At 41.7% G+C, this 13,868-nt stretch overlaps 1 protein-coding gene across 5 annotated transcripts in view; it reads right to left on the reverse strand.

The window, feature by feature from the left end:
• Nucleotides 1-7,464: 7,464 nt before the first annotated feature.
• Nucleotides 7,465-13,868, reverse strand: part of si:ch211-1e14.1 (UPF0606 protein KIAA1549) — a 405,473-nt gene continuing 399,069 nt past the window's right edge. For all 5 annotated transcript variants that reach the window (XM_068051054.1, XM_068051057.1, XM_068051053.1 and 2 more), the window contains 2 exons: nucleotides 13,228-13,388; nucleotides 7,465-11,288 (listed from right to left, as the gene is read on the reverse strand). In XM_068051054.1, coding sequence (XP_067907155.1) covers nucleotides 11,037-11,288; nucleotides 13,228-13,388 — 413 coding nt within the window. In that variant the 3' untranslated portion in view covers nucleotides 7,465-11,036. The remainder of the gene's footprint in view (nucleotides 11,289-13,227; nucleotides 13,389-13,868) is intronic.

Here is a 13,868-nt window from a genome sequence, read left to right on the forward strand (position 1 = left end):
GGGTGGTTGATGGGCGGCACAGACTCGGTGGGCCGAAGGGCCTGTTTCAGTGCTGTATCTCTAAACTAAACATTTAAAGAATGAGGTACTGATGAGGAAATGGAATTGTCCTCACAGATCTGAGGGCAAGGAGTGGTCAGTAGTTCACCAGTTAGTGGTGCCACAGAAGTACTTGGGAGAAGTATTAAGAAGGGCCCACAAGACTACAGTGGCTGTACATGCCGGTATACAAAAGACCAAAGCCCGCATAAGACAGCAGTTTGACTGGCCAAAACTCTGCAAAGATGTGGTGGAGTACTGCAGGAGTTGCCATATGTGTCAGGTTGAGGGGAAACCCCCACCCCTAAGTCCTGTACCGGTGTTAGGAGGACCCTCCAGCAGAGAGCTGATGAACCGTAAGGGACCCCTGCTGAGAACAAAAGCGGACAGGCAGGCACACGGCTGGAAAAAGTTTAGAAAGAGAAGGGGAAAAAGTAACCAAGAGGGCAGGTTAAAGGAAGTCCGGGAAGAATCCCAGATGAAAACCCCTGCTGGCTGGTCAACCAACCCTGGAAAATGTGAAAAGTTAGACCCCACATCCTCCTATGTAAAGGCAGACTCTAGAAGCACCTCAGTAGTGTTGCTAACAGCATTTACAGGAACCTGCAGAGATAAAACGAGACCTCTAGGTGGCACAGAAATAGTGAGGGTGATGCCTCACTTGGTCGAAGTGCCACAGGAGAGTGCAGTTAAGTCTGCACAAATACCTACAGGTAGGAGTGTCCCAGAGAACACAGGGGAGAGTAACAAAGACTCCTCCCCCACAGTCAAAGGAAAAGGGAACCACCCATCCCCTGAAGTCAGAAGTCTTTGTAAAGCAGCCCTGGCACCCAAAACAGACCATTTTTAATAAGCTTTAAAATTGGTGAGTGAGTGGAAATGCATGAGAGAAATGCATGGCTTTTCTTTCAGTATCTTATATTTCTCTCAAACTCCAAAATGAAATGTGCTGTTTTTCTTCAAATTGCATTTCATTCCCCTGGGTGTGGACGTGTCAGGCAAACCCCCCACCTGCCAAGACTGAGGCACACATTATTTCGCCACATAAATATTAATACTTAAAATTGCAAGCCCCTGACTGGAAAGACATTTGCTTGGTAACAGACAGTGTTGGAACAAGGGACAAAGGACCATGCCGACCCATTCAACCAAAAATGGACTTTTGATTACCAGACATTGAAGGTGTCTGAAGGGAGCTAGCATTCCAGGTTGACTGCTAAGATAGCAGAATCCACAAACACAGAAGCGGCGTTCAGACCAGTTTAAGTCACATGACTAGCTTCCAACAGAGTGTTTGAAATCAGAAAGCTCCTGGTTTGAGAACATCTCTCTCCTGTCTGCCCTCATCTTGTTTCTCACCAGCTTTGGAATCCATTGAAAACATGTGAACCTCAAAGAGAGAAAAGTCTCCCACGTGAACAAGGTTTAAGAAGAACACTGGGCCCCAGTGAAAAGCAAGACAACCTACAATCAAGTGAGCTCGAAGCACAGAAAACAAGCAACTCTTCTGATATTGCCTCAAACTCCTCTCTACTATATTTCCTCTCCTCTTTTCTGACTCTATTTGCATGTGTATATCGCGTGTGCATGCCAGCGTGGGTGTGTCGGATATCCATAGGAGTCAATCGTATTAGAATTTAAGTCTAAGTTTTAATAAATTTCACTTTTTTCCTTTAAACCTGAGAAAACCTGGTGTGTTGGTTTCTTTGCCTTATAATTGGAAAGGTGTAAACAAGGATTCACAAAGGGGGAGCGAAAATACAGTGTGTTTAAAAATAAACCTTGTTACAATAAGACCAGGTGAAGATAGTAACAGATCCCTAGACACCTTTCTCACCTGGTCGTAACATATTGGACAGAACATTAAATGGGAAATTATTGGAGCATGTAAAAAAGGTAATGTACTAATTGTGGGGGACTTTAATCTGCATATAGACTGGGCCAATCAAATTGGCAACAGTGATCTCGAAGATGAATTTGTAGAATGCTTTTGTAACAGTTTCTTGGAGCAATACGTTGTAGAACCGACTAGGGATAAAACTATCTTAGATGTCGTATTGTGTAATGAAGCAGGGTTAATAAGCAATGTCATAGTAAAAGATCCACTGGGAAGTAGTGGTCATAATACCATTGAATTTCATGTTAAGTTTGAAAGTGACACATTTCAATCACAAACAAGAATCGTAAATGTAAACAAAGCCAACTATGAAGGTACGAGGGGAGAACTGACTAAGGTTAATTGGATAAATAGACTGGAAGGTATGGTGGTAAATGAACAGTGGGTAACATTTAAAGAAACAATTCAAATGGTTCAACAAAACTGCTTTCCAATCAAAAACAAAAACTCTTCAAAATCGACCCATCCGTGGCTCACTCAGGAAATTATGCAGAGTATTAGACTAAGAGGCTTACAATGTTGAAAAAAACAGTAGCAAGTCTGAGGATTGGGAGTGTTTTAGAAACCAGCAAAGGGCCACCAAAAAGTTGATGATGAGGGAAAAAATTGAGTATGAGAGTAAACTAGCCAGCAATATAAAAATAGATTGTAAGAGCTGCTATGAGTACATAAAAAGGAAGAGAGTAGTTAAGGTGGACGATGGTCCCTTAGAGGCAGAGACAGGAGAAATCATCATGGGGAATGAGGAAATGGCAGAGGCATTGAACAAATATTTTGTGTCAGTCTTCACAGTAATAAACACAAGTTCCATACCAGAAATAGGCAGTAACCTAGGGGCTAGAAAGAGTGAGGAAATTAAGGTTATTGATATCGGTCGAGAAAAAGTATTGGAGAAACTTGAGGGACTAAAATCTGACAAGTCCCCGGGACCAGATGGCGTACATCCTCGGGTTATAAAAGAGATAGCTGCAGAGATAGTGGATACGTTGGCTATGATTTTGCAGAATCCCTCAGATTCAGAAATGGTCCTGTCAGATTGGAAGTTGGGAAATGTTTACCTCCTTTATTGAAAAGCAGTGTGAGAGAAAACAGGGAACTACAGGCCAGTTAGCCTAACATCAGTCATTGGGAAGATGCTGGAACCAATATGAAGGAAGTCTTAACATTGCACTTGGAAAAGCATCGTATGATTAGAACAAGTCAACATGGTTTTACTAAAGGGAGATCCTGTTTGACAAAATTATTAGAGTTTTTTGAGGATGTAACTAGTCAGGTAGATAAAGGGGAACCAGTAGATGTAGCATACCTGGATTTTCAAAAGGCATTCGATAAAAGATGAATAGACAAGATAAGGGCGCATGGTGTTGGGGGTAACATACTAGCGTGGATAGAGGATTGGTTAACAGACAGGAAGCAGACAGCATTTTCAAGTTGGCAGGCAATGCATAGTGGGGTGCCGCAAGGATCAGTCCTGGGATCTCAGCTATGTACACTCTATATTAATGACTTGGATGAAGAGACAGAGAGTAATGTATCTATGTTTGCTGATGATACAAAGCTCGGTGGATAGGTAAGCTGCGGAGAGGATGTATAGGGGCTGCAAAGAGATATAGACAGGTTAAACGAGTGGGCAACAAGATAGCAAATGGAGTATAATGTAGGGAAGTGTGAAGTTGTTCATTTTGGTTGTAAAAATAAAAAAGCAGAATATTTTTTTAAAGGTATTAAACTGTTAAGTGTTGATGTTTAGGGAGACTTAGGGGTACTCGTACAAGGAACGCACAAAGTTAACATGCAGGTGCAGCAGAATATTAGGAAGGCAAACAGCATGTTGGCCTTTACTGTAAGGGGATTGGAGTCCAGGAATAAAGAAGTCTCACTAAAATTGTACAGGGCTTTGGTGAGACCGCACCTAGAATACTGTGTGCAGTTTCGGTCTCCACATTTAAGAAAGGATATACTTGCATTGGAGGCAGTGCAGCGAAGATTTACTAAATTGGTCCCTGGGATGAGGCAATTGTCCTATGACGAGAGGCTGAGTAAATTGGGCCTATATTCTCTGGAGCTTAGAAGATTGAGAGGCGATCTAATTGAGACATACAAGATTCTGAAAGGGCTTGATAGGGTAGAAGCTGAGAGATTGTCCCCACTGGTCAGGGAATCTAGAACACGAGTACACAGTCTCAGGATAAGGGGTCAATCATTCAGGATTGAGATGAGGAGAAATTACTTCACTCAAAGTGTTGTGAATCTTTGGAATTCTCTACCCCAGAGGGTTGTGGGTGCTTCATCATTGAATACATTTAAGGCTGGGATAGATAGATATTTGGTCTTGCAGGGAATCAAGGGATATGGGGAGCAGGCAGGAAAGTGGAATTGAAACCTAAGATCTGCCATGATTGTATTGAATGGCAGAGCAGGCTCGATGGGCCATATGGTCTACTTCTGCTCCTATTTCTTGTGTTCTTGTACAGACCTATTAGTTTGACGTCAGTAGTGGGGAAAATGTTGGAATCTATTATAAAGGATGAGATAACTGGACACTTAAAAAATAATGATATTATTTGGCAGAGTCAACATGGATTTGTGAAAGGGAACTCATGTTTGACAAACCTGTTGGAGTTTTTTTGAGGATGTCAGTTGTAGCATAGATAAAGGAGAACCAGTGGATGTGGTGTATTTGGATTTTCAGAAGGCTTTTGATAAGGTCCCACACAGGAGATTAGTAAACAAAATTAGAGCACATTTGATTGGGGATAATATACTGCAATGGTTTGAGAATTGGTTAACAGACGGAAAACAGAGTAGGAATAAATGGATTGTTCTCAGGATGGCAGATGGGGTACTGCAAGGATCAGTGCTTGGGCCACTGCTATTTACAATTTATATAAATGGCTTGGATATGGGGACCAATTGTAACATTTCCAAATTTGCGGATGACACAAATCTAGGAGGGAATGTTAGCTGTGAGGAGGATGCAAAGAGGCTTCAAGGGAACTTGGACAGGCTAAATGAATGGGCAAGAGCATGACAGATGGAATATAATGTGAAGTGTGAACTGATCCACTTTGGTAGAAAAAAAACAAAAGACAGAGTATTTCTTAAATGGCGAGAGTTTGGGAAGTGTTGATGTCCAAAGAGACCTCGGTGTCTTTGTTCATGAATCACTAAAAGCTAGTATGCAGGTGCAGCAAGCAATTAAGAAGACAAATGGTATTTTGCCTTCATCGCAAGGGGATTTGAGTACCAGAGTAAAGATGTATTGCTTCAATTGTATAAAGCATTGGTGAGACCACACCTGGAGTATTGTGTACAGTTTTGGTCTCCTTATCTAAGGAAGGATATACTTGCCATGGAGGGAGTGCAACGCAGGTTCACCAGACTAATCCCTAGGATGGCGCAATTGTTTTATGAGGAGAGATTGCAGAAACTGGGCCTGTATTCTCTAGAGTTTCGAAGAATGAGATGTGACCTCATTGAAACGTACAAAATTCTTACAGGACGTGACAGGGTGGATGTGGATAGGATGTTTCCTCTGGCTGGTGAGTCTAGAACAAGGGGACACAGTCTCAGAATCAGGGGCAGGTCATTTAAAGACTGAGATGAGGAGAAATTTCTTTACTCAGTGGGTGGTGAATCTGTGGAATTCTCTACCACAGAGAACTGTGGAAGCTCAATCGTTGAACATGTTCACGACAGAAATCGATAGATTTCTGAATACTAACGACATCAAGGGATGTGGGTATAGTGGGGAAAAATGGTGTTGAGGTAGATGGTCAGTCATGATCTGTTTGAATGGCGGAGCAGGCTCAATGGGCCAAATGCTGCTCCTGTTTCCTATCATCCTATGAAACAGGGCTTTGGGGATAGATCATGGGAGTGAGTCTAATTGGCTAGCTCTTTCAAAGAGCTGGCAGAAGCATGATGGGCCAAAGGGGCTGTAAGATTCTATGAAATGTCTCAAAATGCTTCACAAATTGAAACAACATGGCTCATCACTAGAAATTTGGACCACCTTCTCAGCAATGTCAGATGGGAAATAATGGCTAACTTTTCAAATATCAAACAGAGAGCAGTAACACTTGCAACTAAAACGGTGTGTAATTTCATCACCTCTTTTCTAGGAAATGTGACATTTGTGTCTGTGTCAGAAAGGTTCATTGTAGTTAAATCCACAGGATAAAGTGGTTAGCCATTAATATAAGCCAAAGCCTTCACAAAGTCAGTGTCCTCTGATGAGTGGAAACGTAAACTGTAATGTTTACTGGGAAACATTTAATTTTCCAATTATGAAGTATGCCAAAGGAATAAAAGGGTAAATTCATCAATCCTATGCTTCCACTGGGGTGCTTAAAGGGAGGACTGGGTGAGATAGGGCTGCAACAGCAAATGCAGCTTCCTGCTGAGGGTGCAAAATTTGTGATTCTACGGTCTTTTTTCTCCTCCCTTCATCTGAGGAATATGTCGACTCTTGCTTGGGTACAGTTCCACAAGCATTAGGAGCTTTCACTTTTGCTAAGTCACCTTACCCTGTTAGATTCTCAAACAGATCAATAGGCTATTTGGTTTTATAAGGCAACAGAGCTCAAAGCTCTTCTCAAACCAGGATCATTTTCCAGCTGAGGTCACTGGCTTAGCTGAGAGGCATTGAGGCCAATGTATGCTGTCCGAATTACTATCTTGGATAGGATCAATACTGAACAGGAATTGATCCATCCTTTCATTACAACAATTTACATCATGGCTAAACAATACACAGTAATGTGAATTAAACCAAACATCTTGCCTTTGTGAAGCCCGAGTTGTCATCTCACCATGTGTGGAATAAACCAGATTAAACTGAAATTTAGCTACCATCTACTGATACTGTCAACAAACCACATTCCATATTCAAAAGACCCTCTTTATTCTGAAGGAAACCACTGCATCTTTGGGTCAAAGAACAAAGTTATCTTGTATTCCAGTACCCATCAAATCATATACTAAATTATAACTAATATAAAACATGGTAGAAGGTTACAGTAGAAATCACACCCGAGGACAACCAACTGGAATGGCAGGGGTCCTGTAAGTGACAATTTTGTTTCTTGCTCCAGCTTTATCCCTTGTCTCCTCTCCTGAGCATGCCGATTTGTTGCTGGAATGTAGTTCTAGAGGTACAGCCCACCCAAGTGTCGATTATACATGTATGCGTCTAGACAGTGAGTAGCAATGGGTTATTTAACCACAGAAGGCATCAAAGTTGAGTCCAATTCTGTTCTTACTCTAGGTCCCGACATGTATATTTCCAGCAGGTGTCACCGGATAGCCAGCAGGAATGTGAGTGTTTTTCTTTCCAATCTAGCTCAGGAGCAGAGGCCAATTGTAGCATGTCCACATGCTAACTCAGTACAGATGGAAGAATTAAATTTGGAACCTGTGTGGTCTGCTCAACTCAGCTGCCCCACCTCCTTAACTGGCTGAGCCATCTGTTGGAAGTTCAGTTTTGAATGTGCAGAAGTGTTTGCAGTGTAAGAAAGAGTACAGGCTTAAGGTTCTGCCCTACCTCATTGAACAGATGCATTTATTTGCAAAATGGAGGCAACAGTAATTTAATTACGATTGGAATTATGTTCAAACTTCTGATAGTTGTAAAGAACATCAGTGGGCGCTCTCCAAGATCTCTAATCGATCATGAGGAGCCCAAATGCCACATATGCAATGCAACATCTTTTAATACTCAGTGAAAGTCATGTCAAACCTACTGGTACATTTTAGTCAGAATTTTCTCAACGTAAGGAGTGGTATTTTTTAACAAAGGACAAAGCTCCTCTATCATTGCTACTGTAAATCTATTAGTCATTAACAATAGACATCTTTGTGGTGCTGAGTGATTGACCAATGCCTCTTTTGGCCTTTCCGTCAGATGCTCCGTGATTCTGAGATCCACCAGGAACTGGGATCTCTCATTAAAACAGAGGCTTGTGCATCACAAAGCCCTGGAAACCCCTAGTAGGGGGAAATATCAACTATTACGATACAAAACACTTTGGTAGATGGGTCAATGGACAGTGTACAATGTAGTCTACAAATTACATTTGTATATGAAAAAAATTTCTATTTGAATACACAGTCAATTGTGACAATTTACACAGAATTTTAGGTTGCCTGCTAAAGAGGAGGTCTTAAAATGAAATATGAGCCCAATATTATTTATTTTGCCAATTCTCTTTGCTCCTTTTCTGAAGGTGTTGGTTCCTGACTGGGTTATGGTTCCACTTGCACTGGAGGCCTCAGGTACTTTCCTTAACCACCATTCTTTGTGAAAATGCTTTGGCAGGGAATTGGGCTGTGGAATACATCATAGCTAATCCTGATGCTTTCCCCAGCTGGTGCCCACCAACATGGGTTTTTCATCAATCAGGAATTAGAACCATCGGTAAATATTCACTGTCGTTACTCATGAACACAAGTCTATTGTGGCACCCACCCAAATGCTGTCTCTGTTCAAGATCTGTTAACTCAACAGAGGCCAAAGAATCAAATGTGGGGCTTTTGTGTCTGTCTTAATATCACAGTGACTAGCACCTTTACCTATTAGATCATCAGGGGGGCAATTTTACTGCATGTGACCTCCAATGGTCAATCATGCAGTTGTATTAAATGTTAACCTTGACCAATATGAACACCTTCAAATGTATTGTGCAAGGACACAGTAACATTGCTCGGTAAAGTATAAACAAGACAAAACATTGCTACTGAATTAACACCAATATGAAACATGTAGACTAAAAAATACACTGTAAACTACATTACATTTCATTTCTGGAGAGCTGTCAGTAGAAAGACATGCAAAATAAATACAAGAAAATCTCAACTCAAAACACATACAAAACAATGTTGGGCCTGCCAACATTTCTGACAAAAGAACCCAAAATGTATAAATCCCCTCCCACCCAAAAAAGTGAAAACAGGTGCGTTAATGGAATTCTAAGTGTGAGCAAACACACCAATCTCCTTGGGTTTTCTGTCTCTGATTCAGTTGCTACCAGTATCAACTAGCTAAACCCAAAGGTTGAGTAGTTGTTCGAGTACTGTTAAGGTTGTTTGCATAGGCAGAAATAGTCTGCTGGTTGTGAGAGGCTCATCACCCGATAAAAGCAATAGAGAAGAGGATAACACTGATGGTAGTTCAAAAAGCTCCACTGATAATTTACAACTGGATCGGATCCAGTTGACTTGGACCAAACCCATTTACTCTGCTGTTTATATTTAGTGTCTGAACCACACCATGCAGAGATGGGTCATGATCAAGGCCACTAACAAACACGACCCACCCAAACATGGGAAAAAGAACAAAAACCACAGTAATAAAAATATACAACTCAGTCTATGGGAAATAATGGTGCCTTTACATTATTAAAAACAAGGCCACCTAATAATGGACAGATTCACAGAATTCAATCTCCAAAACACTGGTAAAAATCCTGGAATCCCATGTAGAAAAAAAGAATTTGATCTATTCAGCCATAGCAAATCAGTGGCCCTGTTCAGGGTCATTTCAACAGTTATAGTTTTCAAGGAATGTGAGGGAACACCAGTAAAATTGTTGGAATCCACTCAGCATAACCTGCTAATCCATCCAATTCAATGAGCAAGTAAATTTCAGCTTACTCTGCAATGGGAAGTAGTAATAAAAACAGAAAATGCTGGAAATACTTAGCAGGTCAGGCAGCATGTATTTTCTGCTTTTATTTCAGATTTTCAGCATCCACAGTAGTTTCTTTTGCACGTGAAGTGGTCATTGGCCAAAAAGGTCAAAAGAACAGGCAGGAATTGATCAGTGTCCAGTGATAATGTGTGGATTACATGGTGAGTTCTAACTAAAGTCGACTGTGATTCTGCATTTAGTCTTTGTCTGTTGTGATGTCAAAATGGAGTCAAGTGCTGATTCAATGGAGACTATATATATTGTGCACAAATACAATGAATTTGTGTCACTGCTGAAGAGCTGCATAATTTAACTCAACTGTTACCTCCAATTCTTCTCTCCCGCAGACAGGACAAAAATCTCACAGCTGTTCTCTGCTCCCTGTTCCCCACCAAGGTATACAATATAATTACCACCTTACCCTGTCAAGAATGCACTTCAACCAAAGAGTTTTTCATCAAATATCACATCATAATCATTCTCAGCACTAAATACCGCACAACTCTTTACCTGTCTTGGATTTTCCACTCCTCCTTCAGGCTTTTAAAATCCATGCTCGGCCTCAGCTAATCAGTGGTCTGATTCTAATCCCCTCTTATTCTGTCCAAACTGCAGTGTGGGCTTTGGCCCTCTAACTTGGTCTCTGAATTTAAATATTCATTCCTCAATAACATGACCATGACTATCAAACGCTCACTCACCTATATGCTCAGAACAAATATCTATTTTGCATTTAATACACATTTTAAAAAACGTTCACCTATTCAGGACTAACTGCCCACTGTTTCATGTCCCCATATTCTTCCTTTGAAACTCATCTCTGCATGTTTTGCCATCTTTCTTTTCTTCTTGCCATTGTTCAATGTTTCCCGCTCTCAGATTCTGTGAATTCTTTCTCTCCTCCCATTCCTTTTTCCCATTTTGTTCCTTTTCCTTATGCTCTCCTATTTTCAAAGTTCAGTGGATCTAGGATTCAGCAGGCTGTAAGTGGAGAGCAGGTACGACTGGAATGTGACCAAGGTCAGCAGTCAGTGTCCAAGGTAGAAAGACATTCTCACTTTTTGTTTGCTGGTGATAAATTTCATTGAGCAGAAGCACTAGAAAATAAGAAGTTTTTGCAACAGCTAGCTGGAAGTGGAACAAGCTCCAGCCCCTGTGCCTTTATTGTGCAAGTTCCACTGAATAGATGGATTCAGCTCACAGACTGGAAGAACACCAATGTAAAGTGAAGAAAAGGCGGCGGCAGCTTTGTCTGGAAGCACATCGATAAAATACTGTGGTTGTGCTGGACATTTTTGCATGTCAATAGTACTATTCACCATACAGTACCCCTTCTTCAGGACTATATCCCAGATGACCTTGTTTGGCTTCCATAGGAAGCAAATAGCTCAGAGTTCCTCTTTGCCAAAATCAGCTGTGAAGGTTCTGAAATGCTGACTGTTTTTGCGAGAGTCTGAGAAGCTCTTCACGGATGGCTTTGATGAGCGATGTAGAGGATTGGCCAGGCGTGAGGTCTTCAGTGCAGGTGGAGCCAAAGCTTGCTCTGGGTTGTTGAGCGTTGCTATGCTGCAGGTGCAAAGATGGCGCTGAAGGGTCACGGAGGGACGTCCTCTGTATTTGAAATAGTGGCAAGACATATTCCAGGTGCTCCCGGGTACATGGCTAAAAAAAAAGCCAACACAAGATGTTGAAAAATGGTAATAGCATGGAGTTACATCCTTGAAACAAATTAGCTATCAGGTTGACATTTCACCATCATTGAAGATTAACCCAAGAGTCATCTCAAACTTTCAAAACTCAGATACAGGCCATCGAAGACTGTTTTTGACTACCAAATATTTCAAATGCTATTAAAACTCTTTTCCTACCCCCCAACTGCACCCCCCTCCCCACCCCGCAGGCACTCTTGATTGGGCAAGATTCTAGAGCACTGGCAAGCTTCCAGAACCTCACATGAATGGCCATCTTGCATGCCGAAGCATCTATTTGGAGGGGCATCACAGCTGAACTTGATTATTGCCTTAATTCTGTACATTTCAACAGTAGTCGCAGGATAGTGTTCAACAGCAGGAGCCTCTTTAGACTGGATGTACTGAGGCCAACAGTAGTATCCCTTCACTGCCAACCTTCCTAAAATCAGACTGAGAATTTGATCTGGGATCTTCTGCTCCATATTGCTTCATCAACTTAACTGATTAGGGCAACATAATTTTATCAATAAGTAATAAGAACAAGATAATGCCCACAAATGTACATTTCACTGGAGTTCACAGAACTTTCATCCCTTCCCAGGAAGAATGTTGGAAGGGAAGGAGAGGCTGGTAAGTGGAGAGGTGCCCTAACCTCTGTGGTACTAACCCCAATCTTAAAATGCTGCAACATAAGCTGAGATGGAAGGAGATAAGGTGCGCTGTCGGTTAGATGCAAGGACACTCAGCTTACAAGATGTTATTGGCGGGCACCTTCATAAAGTGAGAAAAAAAACCCTCACGGCTTTGATGATAGCCTCCCAAATGTAAAAAAATACCTATGTAAAAATACCACAAGTTCTTCACATTTCTATAGAATGCTCACATGACATCAACTGTCTCACAACCAACAGAATGGAGAATCCAGTTCAATAATAATTGAATTTCTGCATTGTCAGGGCTGCATTATAATAAATACACTATTTTTCCAACAACACTAAATTTCCAACAAAAGTTTGTACTGTCTTTTCCTCTTTTTGCCCCTCTTTCCCTCCTCACTTAAACACTTCTCTGCTGACTTCTTCCACATGGGCGAGGAGCCAACTGATGGAACAATATGACATCTGTGCGGATTGTAACTACTGTGAAATTCTTTTTAAAACTATTTTCTGAAATTAACCCATCCTAAGTCACATACCTTGACACAGAGTACAAATACCATTGCATTTGGTATCCCTGATAAGCAATCAGAAGAGCATGAAGTCAGTTTATTAAGGACACCTTGGCCAATTTCTCCAACTTAATCCCAGCTGTTATTTGTACTCAGCATCTTAGTACACAACACAACACAATAGAAAGAGCAGAAATTCAGTGTTCCCTCCATATCCCCATCTCCGCAGCGCTCCCCTCCGTACCCCACATCCACAGCGCTATCCCGCAGTTTCTTCATCTCAGCAGCGCTATCCCCATAATTCTATCTCTGTAGCATTCCCCACCGTATCTTTATCTCCGCAGCACTCTCTGTGTTTTCTCACTCTGCAATGCTTCCCCCATTACTCTAGTTCTACAGCACTCCCTCCAACCACGAACCGCCCACCCTTTCCCCCAAACCGCACTGCTCCCTAGTTACGCTGTGACTCCAGTGTTTCCTCTGTCCTCCAGCTCTGGAGTCCTCTCTCCATATCACTGGCACTCCAGCACTCTCTCTCTACCCCTAGCTCTGCAGCATTTCCTCCGACCCCACTATCTCACCCAACTCTGCAGTGCTCCATCCATATCCAGCTCTGCAGTACTCTCTATACCACACCACTTTCAGTCAGTACTCCCTTTTCTAAAAATAAATCAAGGAATTTCATCATACAGGGTTTGTAAAGGAGACTTATCAAAGCAGCCCAATAACATGTATGACTTACAGGTTTTCTGTTTGGAGCAGTCTGCATTAGTCCATCTTCAAGACCATAAGGTGACCAGCCAGCATCTCTTGCTGGTCCAGATCTTCCGACACGCATCTGTCCTGGCTGGGACCCCATTCTAACATCCACATGACTTTGTGTCGCTGGATAGGCTTGAATTCCTGTGAGCAAATGGGACCAAAAACAGGTGACATTTATTGCACGGAAATTACAACACAAAAACAGTATGTTCAGCCTAATCAGCCAATGATGATGTTAATCTTCCACACGAGAATGAGTCTCAGTTCTATCTGCCTGTTCTGTTCGCATATCCTTCTCCTTCAACTACCTATGTAATCTATTCTTAAATGTTGACATGGTCACTGCTTCAATCACTAACTCCGGTAGTACATTCCATAGCTTCACAACCCTTTATGTCAAAAAGGTTTCTCCTGCTCCCTGTCTTAAATCTTACATTTAATCTTTTATCCATGTCTCCTCATCCCTAATGAGAATTAGGGCAAACAGTCTGTTCCTACCTACTTTGTCTCAATCTACAGTCTCCTTAAATTAAGATATGGTGTTAGCTGTTAACTACTTCCTGAAGCGTCTCATCTTCTCCCTTACTCTTTTCAATCTTCATGGTATTCTGCACAATGATG

Source organism: Heterodontus francisci, chromosome 18, assembly GCF_036365525.1.
Source record: "Heterodontus francisci isolate sHetFra1 chromosome 18, sHetFra1.hap1, whole genome shotgun sequence".
Taxonomy (NCBI): domain Eukaryota; kingdom Metazoa; phylum Chordata; class Chondrichthyes; order Heterodontiformes; family Heterodontidae; genus Heterodontus; species Heterodontus francisci.